The 18,434-nt window shown below is 45.8% G+C and overlaps 1 protein-coding gene across 1 annotated transcript; it reads right to left on the bottom strand.

Annotated features, from left to right (window-relative positions):
• Positions 1-15,668: 15,668 nt before the first annotated feature.
• Positions 15,669-16,908, bottom strand: LOC123127884 (vegetative cell wall protein gp1). Its single transcript, XM_044547737.1, has one exon. The coding sequence runs from the start codon at positions 16,729-16,731 to the stop codon at positions 16,015-16,017; it is 717 nt and encodes a 238-aa protein (XP_044403672.1). The 5' UTR covers positions 16,732-16,908; the 3' UTR covers positions 15,669-16,014.
• Between the last annotated feature and the right edge of the window lie 1,526 nt (positions 16,909-18,434).

Below are 18,434 nucleotides of genomic sequence, written 5' to 3'. Positions count from 1 at the left end.
TTCCGTCGACGTCGACAACCCCTAAAGACTAAAACTTTGGCTATATTGGGTTCCGTCGACGTCGACAACCCCTAAAGACTAAAACTTTGGCTATATTGGGTTCCGTCGATGTCGACAACCCCTAAAGACTAAAACTTTGGCTATGTTGGGTTCCGTCGACGTCGACCACCCCTAAAGACTAAAACTTTGGCTATGTTGGGTTCCGTCGATGTCGACTACCCCTAAAGACTAAAACTTTGGCTATTTTGGGTTCCGTCGACATCGACAACCCCTAAAGACTACACTTTGGCTATTTTGGGTTCCGTCGACAACCCCTAAAGACTAAAACTTTGGCTATATTGGGTTCCGTCGACGTCGACAACCCCTAAATACTACTCCCTTCGTTCCAAAATAGATGACACAACTTTGTACTGACCTTAGTATAAAGTTGGGTCATCTATTTTGGAACGGAGGGAGTACACTTTTGCTATTTTGGGTTCCGTCGACGTCGACAACACCTAAAGACTAAAACTTTGGCTATATTGGGTTCCGTCGACGTCGACAACCCCTAAAGACTAAAACTTTGGCTATATTGGGTTCCGTCGACATCGACAACCCCTAAAGACTAAAACTTTAGCTATGTTGGGTTCCATCGACGTCGACAGCCCCTAAAGACTAAAACTTTGGCTATTTTAGGTTCCGTCGATGTCGACAACCCCTAAAGACTAAATTTTGGCTATGTTGGGTTCCGTCGACGTTGACAACCCCTAAAGACTACACTTTGGCTATTTTGGGTTCCGTCGACGTCGACAACCCCTAAAGACTAAAACTTTGGCTATTTTGGGTTCCGTCGACGTCGACAACCCCTAAAGACTAAATTTTGGCTATGTTGGGTTCCGTCGATGTCGACAACCCCTAAAGACTACACTTTGGCTATTTTGGGTTCCGTCGACGTCGACAACCCCTAAAGACTAAAACTTTGGCTATATTGGGGCATAACTGACATAGTTTAGATTCATGAATAATAACAGATAGAGTACTCTAACAAATAGCATACATAACTTGCCCCTCATCTCTTGGGGCAACACTGATATATTTTAGAAACATGGCTCATACATAATAGAAAGAGTACTCCTCCAGAAAGCATGTCAACCCAAAATGATAATTGTTTTGAAACATAAATAACTTACCCCCTCATATCTTGGGCATAACTGACATAGTTTAGAAACATGAGACATGACAGGTAGGTATTTCCACTTGCAGTAGAAAAGGCCATCCATCCAGTATGACTTGTAGGGCCAGCAGAAGTGGAAGCCCCAGCAGCAGAACTCCTAGCAGCAGCTCTTGGTGCAGATAATGGCCTTGAATGCCTTGCAGCACCATGCCTTGCATAAGGATGTGCTCTTCCTGGTGCAGCCTGTGCTCTTGCTGGTGCTCTTCCTGGTGCAGCCTGTGCTCTTGCTGGTGCAGCCTGTGCTTTTGCTGGTGCTCTTCTTGGTGCAGCCTGTGCTCTTGCTGGTGCAGCCTTTGCTCTTGCTGGTGCTGCCTGTGCTTCATCAACATTCCTTGATCTTCTAGATGCCTTGCAAAAATGAAGGAAACATGAAGAGAAGGAAACATACAATAAATACAAAACATATATAGTACTAGTTAACAAGGTGCTTACCACATGCTTATTTTTTCTCAAAGCCAACTCTGGTTTCAATTGTTTGCTGCAGCTAGTGTATCTATGGCCTTGGAGCCCACATTTGCTGCATGTTATAGTGGCCATTCTTGAACTCTCTTTTGGCTTTGGAACCTCAAATCTGCCCTTTATCCTCTTCTCTTTCCTTCTTCCCTTCTTCACATGAAATTTAGGTGGCTCTATGTCTGGTCCTGTTGTCTTTGTCCAATCATGTTCACCAGGAACAGGATATATCATTGGTTCATATGCTGCTAGGTAAAATGGTTTTTTGAAGAATTTGCACACATAGTCCTCTGGAAACCTTTGCCTTGTTAATTGCTGATATTGCATGGTTGCATGGTGTGCCACTCAGGTCCCACTTTCTGCAACCACATGTATGAAGTTCCAAGTTGACAACATGTGTTTTCTGCCCATTGGTTACTTGCCATAGATTAACACCAGCTTGAATGGGTTTACAGAATCTGGCCCTTTCCTTTTCCACCTCTAACTTCTCAGCATAATGGGGTGTGATCTCCCACAGAGCTGCCTTTCCACTCTCTCTATTCCTATGCCACCTCACCATCTGCTTATGAAGGAAATATGCCCTAGAGGCAATAATAAAGTTATTATTTATTTCCTTATTTCATGATAAATGTTTATTATTCATGCTAGAATTGTATTTACCGGAAACATAATACATGTGTGAATATATAGACAAACAAAGTGTCACTAGTATGCCTCTACTTGACTAGCTCGTTAATCAAAGATGGTTATGTTTCCTAACCATGAACAATGAGTTGTTATTTGATTAACGAGGTCACATCATTAGTTGAATGATCTGATTGACATGACCCATTCCATTAGCTTAGCACCCGATCGTTTAGTATGTTGCTATTGCTTTCTTCATAACTTATACATGTTCCTATGACTATGAGATTATGCAACTCCCGTTTACCGGAGGAACACTTTGGGTACTACCAAACGTCACAACGTAACTGGGTGATTATAAAGGAGTACTACAGGTGTCTCCAATGGTCGATGTTGGGTTGGCGTATTTCGAGATTAGGATTTGTCACTCCGATTGTCGGAGAGGTATCTCTGGGCCCTCTCGGTAATACACATCACATAAGCCTTGCAAGCATTACAACTAATATGTTAGTTGTGAGATGATGTATTACGGAACGGGTAAAGAGACTTGCCGGTAACGAGATTGAACTAGGTATTGGATACCGACGATCGAATCTCGGGCAAGTAACATACCGATGATAAAGGGAACAACGTATGTTGTTATGCGGTCTGACCGATAAAGATCTTCGTAGAATATGTAGGAGCCAATATGGGCATCCAGGTCCCGCTATTGGTTATTGACCGGAGACGTGTCTCGGTCATGTCTACATTGTTCTCGAACCCGTAGGGTCCGCACGCTTAAGGTTACGATGACAGTTATATTATGAGTTTACATGTTTTGATGTACCGAAGGAGTTCGGAGTCCCGGATGAGATCGGGGACATGACGAGGAGTCTCGAAATGGTCGAGACGTAAAGATTCATATATTGGATGATATGGTTAGGCCAAGGGGTCAAGCCCATGAGGCTTTAGGTCGGTGCAAAAGGAGTTTTGCGGAGGCCAGGGGCCAAACGCCGGAGACCCTGGCGTCTGGCCCTGGGCCAGACGCCGAGGCCCATGGTGTCTGGGCCAGACGCCAAGGATTGTGGCGTTTGGTCCTGGAGTCCGAGTGGGACTCTTGCCTTTCGGGCAAAACCGACTTTGAGGAGGCTTTTGCTCCAAGTTTCGACCCCGGGGCTCAACATATAAATAGAGGGGCAGGGCTAGCACCAAAGGAACAACAAGTTGATCCACGTGATCTATTCCTTAGCCGTGTGCGGCGCCCCCAGCCACCATATTCCTCGATAATACTGTAGCGGAGTTTAGGCGAAGCCCTGCTACTGTAGTTCATCAAGATCGTCACCACGCCGTCGTGCTGACGGAACTATTCCCCGACACTTTGCTGGATCAGAGTCCGGGGATCGTCATCGAGCTGAACGTGTGCTCAAACTCGGAGGTGCCGTAGTTTCGGTGCTTGATCGGTTGGATCGAGAAGACGTACGACTACTTCCTCTACGTCGTGTCACCGCTTCCGCAGTCGGTCTGCGTTGGGTACGTAGACAATACTCTCCCCTCGTTGCTATGCATCACATGATCTTGCGTGTGCGTAGGAATTTTTTTGAAATTACTACGTTCCCCAATAGTGGCATCCGAGCCTAAGTTATTTATGTTGATGTTATATGCACGAGTAGAACACAAGTGAGTTGTGGACGATACAAGTCATAGTGCCTACCAGCATGTCATACTTTGGTTCGGCGGTATTGTTGGACGAGACGACCCGGACCAACCTTACGCGTACGCTTACGCGAGACCGGTTCCCTCGACGTGCTTTGCACATAGATGGCTTGCGGGCATCTGTCTCTCCAACTTTAGTTGAACCGAGTGTGGCTACGCCCGGTCCTTGCGAAGGTTAAAACGGAGTCTATTTGACAAACTATCGTTGTGGTTTTGATGCGTAGGTGAGATTGGTTCTTACTTAAGCCCGTAGCAGCCACGTAAAACATGCAACAACAAAGTAGAGGACGTCTAACTTGTTTTGCAGGGCATGCTGTGATGTGATATGGTCAAGGCATGATGCTGAATTTTATTGTATGAGATGATCATGTTTTGTAACCAAGTTATCGGCAACTGGCAGGAGCCATATGGTTGTCGCTTTATTGTATGCAATGCAATCGCGATGTAATGCTTTACTTTATTACTAAACGGTAGTGATAGTCGTGGAAGCATAAGATTGGCGAGACGACAACGATGCTACGATGGAGATCAAGGTGTCGCGCCGGTGACGATGGTGATCATGACGGTGCTTCGGAGATGGAGATCACAAGCACAAGATGATGATGGCCATATCATATCACTTATATTGATTGCATGTGATGTTTATCTTTTTATGCATCTTATCTTGCTTTGATTGACGGTAGCATTATAAGATGATCTCTCACTAAATTATCAAGAAGTGTTCTCCCTGAGTATGCACCATTGCGAAAGTTCTTCGTGCTGAGACACCACGTGATGATCGGGTGTGATAGGCTCTACGTTCAAATACAACGGGTGCAAAACAGTTGCACATGCGGAATACTCAGGTTATACTTGACGAGCCTAGCATATACAGATATGGCCTCGGAACACGGAGACCGAAAGGTCGAGCGTGAATCATATAGTAGATATGATCAACATAGTGATGTTCACCATTGAAACTACTCCATCTCACGTGATGATCGGACATGGTTTAGTTGATTTGGATCACGTGATCACTTAGAGGATTAGAGGGATGTCTGTCTAAGTGGGAGTTCTTAAGTAATATGATTAATTGAACTTAAATTTATCATGAACTTAGTCCTGGTAGTATTTTGCAAATTATAGATCAATAGCTCGCGTTGTTGCTTCCCTGTGTTTATTTTGATATGTTCCTAGAGAAAATTGTGTTGAAAGATGTTAGTAGCAATGATGCGGATTGGATCCGTGATCTGAGGATTATCCTCATTGCTGCACAGAAGAATTATGTCCTTGATGCACCGCTAGGTGACAGACCTATTGCAGGAGCAGATGCAAACGTTATGAACATTTAGCTAGCTCAATATGATGACTACTTGATAGTTTAAGTGCACCATGCTTAACGGCTTAGAATCGGGACTTCAAAGACGTTTTGAACGTCATGGACCATATGAGATGTTCCAGGAGTTGAAGTTAATATTTCAAGCAAATACCCGAGTTGTGAGATGTAAAGTCTCCAACAAGTTCTATAGCTAAAAGATGGAGGAGAATCGCTCAACTAGTGAGCATGTGCTCAGATTGTCTGGGTACTACAATCGCTTGAATCAAGTGGGAGTTAATCTTCCAGATAAGATAGTGATTGACAGAATTCTCTAGTCACCATCACCAAGTTAGTAGAACTTCGTGATGAACTATAATATGCAAGGGATAACGGAAACAACTCCCAAGCTCTTCGTGATGATGAAATCAATGAAGGTAGAAATCAAGAAAAACATCAAGTGTTGATGGTTGATAAGACCACTAGTTTCAAAAAAAGGACAAAGGGAAGAAGGGGAACTTCAAGAAGAACGGCAAGCAAGTTGCTGCTCAAGTGAAGAAGCCCAAGTCTGGTCCTAAGCTTGAGACTAAGTGCTTCTACTGCAAAGGGACTGGTCACCGGAAACGGAATTACCCCAAGTGATTGGCGGATAAGAAGGATGGCAAAGTGAACATAAGTATATTTGATATACATGTTATTGATGTGTACTTTACTAGTGTTTATAGCAAATCCTAAGTATTTGATACTAGTTCAGTTGCTAAGATTAGTAACTCGAAACGGGAGTTGCAGAATAAACAGAGACTAGTTAAGGGTGAAGTGACGATGTGTGTTGGAAGTGGTTCCAAGATTGATATGATCATCATCGCACACTCCCTATAATTTCGGGATTAGTGTTGAAACTAAATAAGTGTTATTTGGTGTTTGCGTTGAGCATGAATATGATTTGATCATGTTTATTGTAATACGGTTATTCATTTAAGTAAAAGAATAAATTGTTGTTCTGTTTACATGAATAAAACTTTATATGGTTACACACCCAATGAAAATAGTTCATTGGATCTCGATCTTAGTGATACACATATTCATAATATTGAAACCAAAAGATGTAAAGTTAATAATGATAGTGCAACTTATTTATGGCACTGCCGTTTAGGTCATATTGGTGTAAAGCGCATGAAGAAACTCCATGCTGATGGGATTTTGGAATCACTTGATTATGAATCACTTGATGCTTGCGAACCATGCCTTATGGGCAAGATGACTAAAACGCCGTTCTCCGGAAAAATGAAGCAAGCAACAGATTTGTTGGAAATCATACATACCGATGTATGTGGTCCGATGAAAGGCTTACAGCAGGTATCATTATTTTCTGACCTTCACAAGATGATTTGAGCAGATATGGGGATATCTACTTGATGAAACATAAGTCTGAAATAATTGAAAGGTTCAAAGAATTTCAGAGTGAAGTGGAAAAATCATCGTAACAAGAAAAATAAAGTTTCTGCGATCTGATCACGGAGACGAATATTTGAGTTACGAGTTTGGTGTTCAATTAAAACAATGTGGAATAATTTCATAGCTCACGCCACCTGGAACACCACAATGTTATGGTGTGTCCGAACGTCGTAACCGCGCTTTATTGGATATGGTGCGATCTATGATGTCTCTTATTGATTTACCATTGTCGTTTTGGGGTTATGCATTAGAGACAGCTGCATTCACGTTAAAAGGGCACCATCTAAATCCGTTGAGACGACACTATATGAACTATGGTTTAGCAAGAAACCCAAGTTGTTGTTTCTTAAAGTTTGGGGCTGCGATGCTTATGTGGAAAAGTTTCATCCTGATAAGCTCGAACCCAAATCGGAGAAGTGCGTCTTCATAGAATACCCAAAGGAAATTGTTGGGTACACCTTCTATCACAGATCCGGAGGCAAGATATTCGTTGCTAAAAATGGATCCTTTCTGGAGAAGGAGTTTCTCTCGAAAGAAGTGAGTGGGAGGAAAGTAGAACTTGATGAGGTAACTGTACCTGCTCCCTTATTGGAAAGTAGTTCATCACAGAAATCAGTTCCTGTGACAAATACACCAATTAGTGAGGAAGCTAATGATATTGATCATAAAACTTCAGATCAAGTTACTACAGAACCTCGTAGGTCTTCCAGAGTAAGATCTGCACCAGAGTGGTGTAGTAATCATGTTCTGGAAGTCATGTTACTAGACCATGATGAACCTACGAACTATGAGGAAGCGATGATGAGCCCAGATACCGCGAGATGGCTTGAAGCCATAAAATCTGAGATATGATCCATGTATGACAACAAAGTATGGACTTTGATTGACTTGCTCGATGATCAGCAAAGCCATGTTAAATAAATGGATCTTCAAGAGGAAGACGGACACTGATAGTAGTGTTACTATCTACCAAGCTCGACTTGTTGCAAAAGTTTTTCAACAAGTTCAAGGTGTTGAATACGATGAGGTTTTCTCACTCGTATCGATGCTTAAGTCTATCTGAATCATGTTAGCAATTGCCACATTTTATGAAATCTGGCAAATGGATGTCAAAACTGCATTCCTTAATGGATTTATTAAAGAAGAGTTGTATATGATGCAACCAGAAGGTTTTGTCAATCCTAAAGGTGCTAACAAAATGTGCAAGCTCCAGCGATCCATCTATGGACTGGTGCAAGCATCTCGGAGTTGGAATATACGCTTTGATAAGTTGATCAAAGCATATAGTTTTATATGGACTTACGATGAAGCATGTATTTACAATAAAGTGAGTGGGAGCACTACAGCCTTTCTGATTAGTATATGTGAGTGACATATTGTTGATCAGAAATGATGTAGAATTTTTCTGCAAAGCATAAAGGAGTGTTTTAAAGGAGTTCTTTAAAAGGAAAAGACCTCAGTAAAAAGCTACTTATATATTGAGCATCAAGATCTATTGAGATAGATCAAGACGCTTGATAAGATTTTCAATGAGTACATACCTTGGCAAGATTTTGAAATAGTTCAAAATGGAACAGTTAAAGAAAGAGTTCTTGCCTGTGTTGCAAAGGTATGAAATTGAGTAAGACTCAAATCCCGACCACAGCAGAAAATAGAAAGAGAATGAAAAGTCATTCCCTATGCCTCAGTCATAGGTTCTATAAAGTATGCTATGCTTTGTACCAGACCTATTGTATACCTTGCTCTGTATTTGGCAAGGGAGTACAATAGTGATCTAGGAGTAGATCACTGGACATTGGTCAAGAATATCCTTAGTAAGGACTAAGGATATGTTTCTCGATTATGGAGGTGATAAAAGAGTTTTTTGTAAAAGTTACATCAGTGCAAACTTTTACACTGATCCAGATGACTCTAAGTCTCAATCTGGATACATATTGAAAGTGGGAGCGATTAGCTAGAGTAGCTCCGTACAGAGCATTGTAGACATAGAATATTTGCAAAATACATACGGCTCTGAATGTGACAGACCCGTTGACTAAGCTTCTCTCACGAGCAAAACATGATCACACCTTAGTACTCTTTGGATGTTAATCACATAGCGATGTGAACTAGATTATTGACTCTAGTAAACCCTTTGGGTGTTGGTCACATGATGATGTGAACTATGGGTGTTAATCATATACAGATATGAATATTGGTGTTAAATCACATGACGATGTGAACTAGATTATTGACTCTAGTGCAAGTGGGAGACTGAAGGAAATATGCCCTAGAGGCAATAATAAAGTTATTATTTATTTCCTTATTTCATGATAAATGTTTATTATTCATGCTAGAATTGTATTTACCGGAAACATAATACATGTGTGAATATATAGACAAACAAAGTGTCACTAGTATGCCTCTACTTGACTAGCTCGTTAATCAAAGATGGTTATGTTTCCTAACCATGAACAATGAGTTGTTATTTGATTAACGAGGTCACATCATTAGTTGAATGATCTGATTGACATGACCCATTCCATTAGCTTAGCACCCGATCGTTTAGTATGTTGCTATTGCTTTCTTCATAACTTATATATGTTCCTATGACTATGAGATTATGCAACTCCCGTTTACCGGAGGAACACTTTGGGTACTACCAAACGCCACAACGTAACTGGGTGATTATAAAGGAGTACTACAGGTGTCTCCAATGGTCGATGTTGGGTTGGCGTATTTCGAGATTAGGATTTGTCACTCCGATTGTCGGAGAGGTATCTCTGGGCCCTCTCGGTAATACACATCACATAAGCCTTGCAAGCATTACAACTAATATGTTAGTTGTGAGATGATGTATTACGGAACGAGTAAAGAGACTTGCCGGTAACGAGATTGAACTAGGTATTGGATACCGACGATTGAATCTCGGGCAAGTAACATACCGATGATAAAGGGAACAACGTATGTTGTTATGCGGTCTGACCGATAAAGATCTTCGTAGAATATGTAGGAGCCAATATGGGCATCCAGGTCCCGCTATTGGTTATTGACCGGAGACGTGTCTCGGTCATGTCTACATTGTTCTCGAACCCGTAGGGTCCGCACGCTTAAGGTTACGATGACAGTTATATTATGAGTTTACATGTTTTGATGTACCAAAGGAGTTCGGAGTCCCAGATGAGATCGGGGACATGACGAGGAGTCTCGAAATGGTCGAGACGTAAAGATTCATATATTGGATGATATGGTTAGGCCAAGGGGTCAAGCCCATGAGGCTTTAGGTCGGTGCAAAAGGAGTTTTGCGGAGGCCAGGGGGCCAAACGCCGGAGACCCTGGCGTCTGGCCCTGGGCCAGACGCCGAGGCCCATGGTGTCTGGGCCAGACGCCAAGGATTGTGGCGTTTGGTCCTGGAGTCCGAGTGGGACTCTTGCCTTTCGGGCAAAACCGACTTTGAGGAGGCTTTTGCTCCAAGTTTCGACCCCGGGGCTCAACATATAAATAGAGGGGCAGGGCTAGCACCAAAGGAACAACAAGTTGATCCACGTGATCTATTCCTTAGCCGTGTGCGGCGCCCCCAGCCACCATATTCCTCGATAATACTGTAGCGGAGTTTAGGCGAAGCCCTGCTACTGTAGTTCATCAAGATCGTCACCACGCCGTCGTGCTGACGGAACTATTCCCCGACACTTTGCTGGATCGGAGTCCGGGGATCGTCATCGAGCTGAACGTGTGCTCAAACTCGGAGGTGCCGTAGTTTCGGTGCTTGATCGGTTGGATCGAGAAGACGTACGACTACTTCCTCTACGTCGTGTCACCGCTTCCGCAGTCGGTCTGCGTTGGGTACGTAGACAATACTCTCCCCTCGTTGCTATGCATCACATGATCTTGCGTGTGCGTAGGAAATTTTTTGAAATTACTACGTTCCCCAACAGCTTATTCTTAATACCATCAATCATAGTCCTAATGAGTTTTTTTCCCTAAAATCAAGGATGTACTTGTTGAACACCTCAGATAGGTTGTTAACAACCAAGTCTGTCTTACAGTTTGTGTCAAAAGCATGCCTAGCCCAGAATCTTGCAGGTATTCCACTCAGCCACTTCCAAACTTCCTCACTCTCATTTTTTAGATCATTCATTGCAATGTCAAACTTGTGTTGGTTATAAGCATAACTAACATTATCCATGCATTTCTTAAGATCTTCTCCCCTAAACCCAGCATTCTGGAAGTTTGCATACAAGTGCCTAAGGCAAAATCTTTGGTGACAGTTTGGAAATACTTGATTAATTGCATTTAGTAGGCCCTGTTGACATATCATATCATACTAAGCTACTGACATCATAGTATAAGGACCAAATTTGCATAAAGATAAACAAGGGGATGCATTCATACCTTCTGTCTATCAGACATGATAGTATAAGTTCCAAATTGTCCAACTTCTCCTCCTAGACATATCTTAAGTTGGTGTAGAAACCAACACCAATTTGTTGTATCCTCTTGTCCAACAATACCAAATGCCAGTGGGAAAATGTTGTTGTTGCCATCTCTACCAGTGGCAGCAAGTATTTGAGCTCCAGTGGTGAGCTTAATAAAGCAGCCATCAACACCTATATTGCATTTGTAAGATCAAATTCAGTAAATATATGAAACTATCAAACTATTCTATATATGTCATCTACAAGAATGGATACACAATTCTATATATGTCATATAAAAGCAATGAGCAAGTTCATTCACTATATAACACTACTAAACATACTTAAGCTGTACATGTCACTAACCTACTAAATAAAGCACTAAAATAAAGCATATAAAACATGTCACTAACCTATGAATGGTCTGCATCCACTAAGAAAGCCCTCCCTTGCTCCATTGATGCAGAAGAACATAGCATGAAACCTTGGTCCTGGATGTGGTATTTTTGTAGTAGGTTTTGGAGTTACAGTTGTAACTATAACTCTACTCCCAGGGTTTGTATCCATGATTGTTTGAGCATAGTCCCTCAGCCTGGGATACTATTTCTTGTGCTCTCCTAAAATAGCCTCTACAACAAGGTTTTTGGCCCTATAGGCCATGTGCTTGGGCACATCAACACCATACTTCTCATTGCAGTTGTCAATCAGAGTCAAAATACTTGTGTTTGGATCAGACCTGAACAGTGACTCATATGTCTGTGCAAGCCACTTTGCACTAACCCTTGATGTCTCTGTACTGCTAGGGCAAGTGTGCTGTAGCCTCATTTTTTATTGAAAATGTCTTCTCCCCTTTGATAACTGCTGCAACTATGAAGAACTGACAATGCTCTTGTTTGCAGCAAACAATTATCCTTTTGTCTGAGTTTCTATGATACCTGAAATTTCTGGCCTGTGTAATGTGCAAGCTCAATAGAGCATCTCTAAATTGTTGCTGAGTTTTGAAACACATGCGCATACATAACTGTTGATGTGGTTGCTTCAGTTTTTCATTATACCATATCCTTGCTGGCCTTTTCAATGCCCTACTCTTCCTTCCTTTTGGTAGGACAAATGCTAGTGGCTCAAATTGATCATCTTCACTATCCAATAGCAACCCAGTATCTTCTTCATCTGATGATGGTCTGAAATCTGGTTTCAATTCCTCTAACACATTAGAATGTGTCCTACTGGTGGGCCCTCTCCTAACTGGCAGCTTTTGCCTCTTTTTACCAGCTGCTTTCATGGGTGGTTCCTTCTCCTTCTCAGAATCTTCCTCCTCATCCTCCTCAATCTCAAACAACTCCTCAACCTCAGTGTCACCCTCATAGTGTAGTTGTTCCTTATCTGAATGTTCATCTGTTTCTTCATCTGAATCTTCATCCTCTTCTAGTTCTTCATCTGCTAGCCTCTTTCCCTCTATTATCTCTATGTCTTCAGCAATCTTGTACTTCTTCATGCAGAAAGGGTTGTTGTCACCGTCATATGCCCCTTGAGAGTCATCACTACTCTTATATCCCTCCTCTTCCTCTTCTTCCATCACAGATTTGAGCTTTCTTAAGCTGACATTTCTGCTCTCTTGTGTGCACATACCAGTAGGTTGTACTAGTGCACTACTGTTGCTTCTTTGACTCTCATAAACAACACCATTATCATTAACAGCAAGCACAGGAGGATCTCTCAGATCATACACAACAGGTTCTTGATATAAAACTGTGGCTAATTTTTCCTCACTAACATGAGATGCAGTACTGACAAATGATGTGGCCCTAACTAACAAGTTCAAAACTAAACTGTCCTCATTCTGCTTCTTAATTTCCTGCAACTTGATGTTTGTGTCTATCAAATCTAGGCCATGCTGTCTCTGCACCCCTATGCCTGTATTACCCATGTGGTACAATTCATCACTGAAGTTAAATCCTTGTGTTCGCATCAGTGTATACAAATTCAAATATGTGACATCTAAGTTGCATATCTTCCTATCCAAATTATGCTGAGCATCGAAATGAATCCTAACATCCCAAACAGCATCATCCAAACTACAATGGACAACAAAATTGCACATTTTCAGTTCAGTAAACCTAACCCTAGCCCGAATCATGGCACAGAGAGTAGAGAGGGAGAGGAGAGAGCACTTACAGCAGGCCACCCAATCCATGGCTCCAGTGATGGCTCGTGGTAGGGTTGGCCACCCAGATCTCAGCCAGCCGCAGCCGCTGCTCCATGGACAGCGGCGCCTCCATGCCCTCGTCGTCATCGCTGTAGTAACCCGACGAACTGGACTCCCCACCCTTGACTTCGATTCCTCTGTGTGCATCGCTCCCGAGTCCGAGAAGGTCTCCGTACCCGCCCACAACGCCACTGCTGCTCCGGCCACCGCCACCGCCGCCGCCGCCGCCCAGACTAGCCATCGCGAGGAGAGGGAGAGGGAGAGGGAGAGGAGAGAACTGCTAGGGTTCGACCGAGCCAAGACCGACCAAGCCGGGTCCGTCCTAGCCAGCCGAGCGACGCACCGGTTCGGCGGCTGGTCAACTGACTGGTGGGGCCGGGTTGTCAGATACAGCGTCAATACAGAGTTATACGCGGCTTAGCCCGTATTGCAACGACTAGTCTCAAACGTGGTACTAACTTGCAAAAAATGTGAATAGTGATACTGACTTGTTACAGCTGCCTCAAGTGTGGTACTTCCCTGCAATTAACTCCCGGCGCACAGGTCTCACCTCACGTGATGGGTATATCAGGGTCACCGGCAATACCTCGCTCGTTGGCTGTGCTCTAGGTAGATGGATTTAACTAGCACCTCACTTAGCTCCGGGTTTTTCATTCGCCCAGCTGAAGTTACCGTGTTCGCTGTTGTGATACTTTGATTGGCCTATCTTCATTCCACTATTCCAATTCCACAGTACTGTACTGCACAATACCATGGCAAAGGGCGACGAGACCTCCGAAAGGCGGGCGTCCACTATTCCAATACAGGTTTGTGTCACGACAGAAGAGTGCGGTTATGTTGGTGCAGACTCGTTGGGGGAATCCAAGACGACTGCATTTTCTGGTAGTGTTGTTTGCTTTCCATCCTCTCTAACCAGTACAAGCAGCTGTTGTTTCTCCAAATATATTATCAAAAATAAAAACGCGCCGCAGCATTATTGATTGCGGCCGGCCTAGACGATGGGCATGCAGGGCCATGGGCCATGGCCCTTCCAACCACACCACCCTGTTCCCTCTTTATGTGCAAAACCAGAGCCAGGCACAAAACGCCTTTCCACGACGATGAAAATGACATATTACCGCAAATTAGCTGGCGTCACTTTCCGTCGCTCGTTCAAAGAGGAAAATAACCATGTTAATCAGCCGGAGAGTTTACCCTGTGCTCCATCGGACCCGGAGAACTAGCACCGACGGTAAGAAATGAGGTGGTACCCATGGACTAATGGCGCCAGGCAGGTGATGCCTGAGCAGTCCCGGCGCACGCCTTGCGTGATGCCTACTCGATGGTCTGTGTCTGTCTGAGCTCTGCCATCTCACGCATGGCGTGTCTCCTAAGCGACGCTACTCAATAGAGAGACAGCGAGATCCACGGCCGGCAGTACAACAAATACGTGTCTGTCTCGCGCCCATATCGCTTTTGCTGGTGCAACGGGGTCCATCAGCGGACGATCATTCTCCATTTTCATTTCAAATTTCAGCTGCGCTCGAGTCGACTCGATCACAAATCATTGGCGATGATAACCCCTCCCGACCCCGCGCCCGGCACCTACCTACCGTTGCCTCCGAGCCTTGGCGTCCGGTACATGCGACGCGCTGCTATCGGTACGAGTTGTTTGATTGGGGTTGGTGCGGGCAGATCACGTCCATGCTCCATCGGCGTCGACAAGTCATCCATCCTTTCCTTCTCCTTTCTTTTTGCTACTGATGAAACTCGTAGTACGTACTACCAGATCCAGCTATATGGCCTTCAATGCAATCAATGTAGGTGTATGCGTCACGGACATCGCCTGGGATGCATCAAGAATCGATCTCGAAACTTTTACCGTGTGCCGCGATGCAACACCGTTTTCGTTCACCGATCTAGTGTAGAGTAGTAGTGAAAAACTTTCGGCAGCGGGTGGGTCTGCTTCTGCCTCCTGCTTAAACGGAGAAAAGAGAAAGGCCCAACCAACGAGGCATTGTCTCCTCTCTTTTCCAGAAATAAAACTCTCCTTTCTGTCAGCTTTTGTGCGCCTGTGCACCGAATTGCCTTTCCCTCGCTTTTTCGTACGCACCGTCCCAGGCCAGGTGCATGCCAAGATCCCGCGCGCGATCTAAAGCGCCCGTGCTTTTTTACTGCTGCACGTGGACGTGGAGTAGGAGACGATCAACCCGTACGTACCGGTCGTGAATTTCAAACGCGTGCCGACCTCCGAGCCACGGCATTTCACCGCTCGTTTATTAATGAGCGACACGGTACACGCCGACCGATCGGATGATGAGCGGCACTTGAGCAGCAGAGAGCGAACACGGGGCGCGGTGAATAAGCTGCGTGGAGAATTTATTGAATGCACGGAAATGATAATGGAGTACGTACACTGAAAATATACACAAAATCCTCTCTATATAACCAAAATGGAGCGGTAACTCACGTACAGTACAGAGCAGAAGTACAACATGCACTAAACTTAACCAACCACCCCCCGCCGATCATCAAAAGGAAAACGGGACGGGACCGGACGGACAACCAATGCATCATCGTAGCAGTACATCATCAAGAATCGATCGACCGTAGTACCACCGGTAAAAATTAAATAACGACACGAAACAAGAAAAATGCAGCAGCGACGCGCGGGAAGGAGGACACAGGTGCACCGGCCTGCTGCTCAGAGGAAGACGGCGAGGCCCGCGCTCGCCAAGGCCACCAGCGCCGCGACGCCGGCCGCGCGCGCGCTGGAGGCGCTGCTGTCCGTCACCGGCGTGCCTGCGGGCGCCAGCGTGGGAGACGAAGTCGGTGAGCTTGTCGGGGAGGTAGTCTTGGGGCTGGTCGGAGACATCGACGGCGTCGCGGTGGGCGATGTCGTCGGGGCGACGGTCGGGGAGGTCGTGGGCGCCATCGCCGGCGGGGTCGCCATCGGAGGAGGTGTGGCGGGTGGTGGCGACATGGGCGGTGATGGCGGCGGGGTGGCGGGCGCTGGAGGCGGGGTGGCCGGGGGCGACGGCGGCGGGGTGGTGGGAGCGGGCGGAGGCTGCGTCGGGGGAGCCGGGGGCGGGGTGGTGGGAGCAGGTGGAGGGGTGGCCGGCGGGGTGGTGGGAGCCGGAGGAGGGGTGGCAGGGGCCGGAGTGGCCGGAGGGGGCGTGGCCGGGGCCTGTGGCGCCTGAGGAGGCGTGGTGGGTGCCGGAGGAGCGCTGGGAGCTGGAGGAGGGTTGCCGGCCGGGGGCGCGGTGGGAGCTGGGGGCGGGTTGCCGGCCGGAGGCGCGTTGGGAGCAGGAGGCGGGTTGCCGGCAGGCGGCGCGTTGGGAGTTGGCGGCGGCTGCACCGGTGGCTGCTGCGCGGCGCAGGAGACGATGAGGACCGCGAGGACCAGCGGGAGGAGCGCCATTTTTGATCTGGTGCCTCTTGATCGGCGCTCTGGAGCAGTGGGAGGAAGCGAGAGCGGAGGAGTGATGCTTATATAGCGTGGTCAGCGAGGGTGGATCTCAGCGAGTGATCGCAACGAGCTAGCTAACCTCCAGCTCACTGGCCGCACAGCCCACCGATCACGGTGGCATGGCGGAGTAGGCCAGGGGATGTATCTACTTCGTAGTTCGTACACGAGTGGATGGGTCGATCGCTACAAATGTTGTAGAGTGCAACTTCATAGGCAAAAATGCATGGCGGTTTTTTCCTTCCCCTCTCGCAAGGTGAGAGCATCAACCGCCCGGCCCCCCAAACCGGCCTCAAACGCCCGGGCGTCGGTCACCAAATTTTGATCTAGATGAATGTCTTAAACGGTCTTAAACGTTTGGGCTGACCGACATCCCTCATATGCAGTCTAAATATAAGCCGGATATGGAGCGTTCGGGCACGTCTGTTACGTCGGACCTGACAGCCTGACCCCACCGCAAATTACACCAAATCCAACCCAGAACTGCAGGATCCATTTGCTCTCTCCTCTCTTATTCCTCCTCCGTGTCGTTCGTCTCGCAGCTCCGCCACTGCGCGCGCTCCGCAGCCGTTCTTAGCTCTGTGCCGCTAGCTCCGACAGAGCAGTCCTCTCTTCGTACTCGCCGTATGGGACATCGTCGCCGGTCCGGATGCCAGCGCGGTAGGTGTTGGAAATATGCCCTAGAGGCAATAATAAAAGTATTATTATATTTCATTGTTCATGATAATTGTCTTTTATTCATGCTATAACTGTATTATCCGGAAATCGTAATACACGTGTGAATACTTAGACCACACTATGTCCCTGGTAAGCCTCTAGTTGACCAGCTCGTTGTGATCAACAGATAGTCATGGTTTCCTGACTATGGACATTGGATGTCGTTGATAACGGGATCACATCATTAGGAGAATGATGTGATGGACAAGACCCAATCCTAAGCATAGCATAAAAGATCGTGTAGTTCGTTTTGCTAGAGCTTTGCAAGTGTCAAGTATCTCTTCCTTCGACCATGAGATCGTGTAACTCCCGGATACCGTAAGAGTGCCTTGGGTGTATCAAACGTCACAACGTAACTGGGTGACTATAAAGGTGCATTACAGGTATCTCCGAAAGTAGCTGTTGGGTTGACACGGATCGAGACTGGGATTTGTCACTCCGTATGACGGAGAGGTATCTCTGGGCCCACTCGGTAATGCATCATCATATTGAGCTCAATGTGACCAAGGTGTTGGACACGGGATCATGCATTACGGTACGAGTAAAGTGACTTGCCGGTAACGAGACTGAACAAGGTATTGGGATACCGACGATCGAGTCTCGGGCAAATAACGTACCGATTGACAAAGGGAATTGCATACAGGGTTTGATCGAATCCTCGACATAGTGGTTCATCCGATGACAACATCGAGGAGCATGTGGGAGCCATCATGGGTATCCAGATCCCGCTGATGGTTATTGACTGAGAGCGTCTCGGTCATGTCTGCATGTCTCCCGAACCCGTAGGGTCTACACACTTAAGGTTTGGTGACGCTAGGGTTATGAAGATATGTATATGCAGAAACCCAAATGTAGTTCGGAGTCCCGGATGAGATCCCGGACGTCACGAGGAGTTCCGGAATGGTCCGGAGGTAAAGAATTATATATAGGAAGTGCTATTT

This window comes from Triticum aestivum, chromosome 6A, assembly GCF_018294505.1.
Source record: "Triticum aestivum cultivar Chinese Spring chromosome 6A, IWGSC CS RefSeq v2.1, whole genome shotgun sequence".
Classification (NCBI taxonomy): Eukaryota; Viridiplantae; Streptophyta; class Magnoliopsida; order Poales; family Poaceae; genus Triticum; species Triticum aestivum.
The sequence above is the reverse complement of the archived record's forward strand: the minus strand, read 5'-3'. Positions and strand labels throughout refer to the sequence as shown.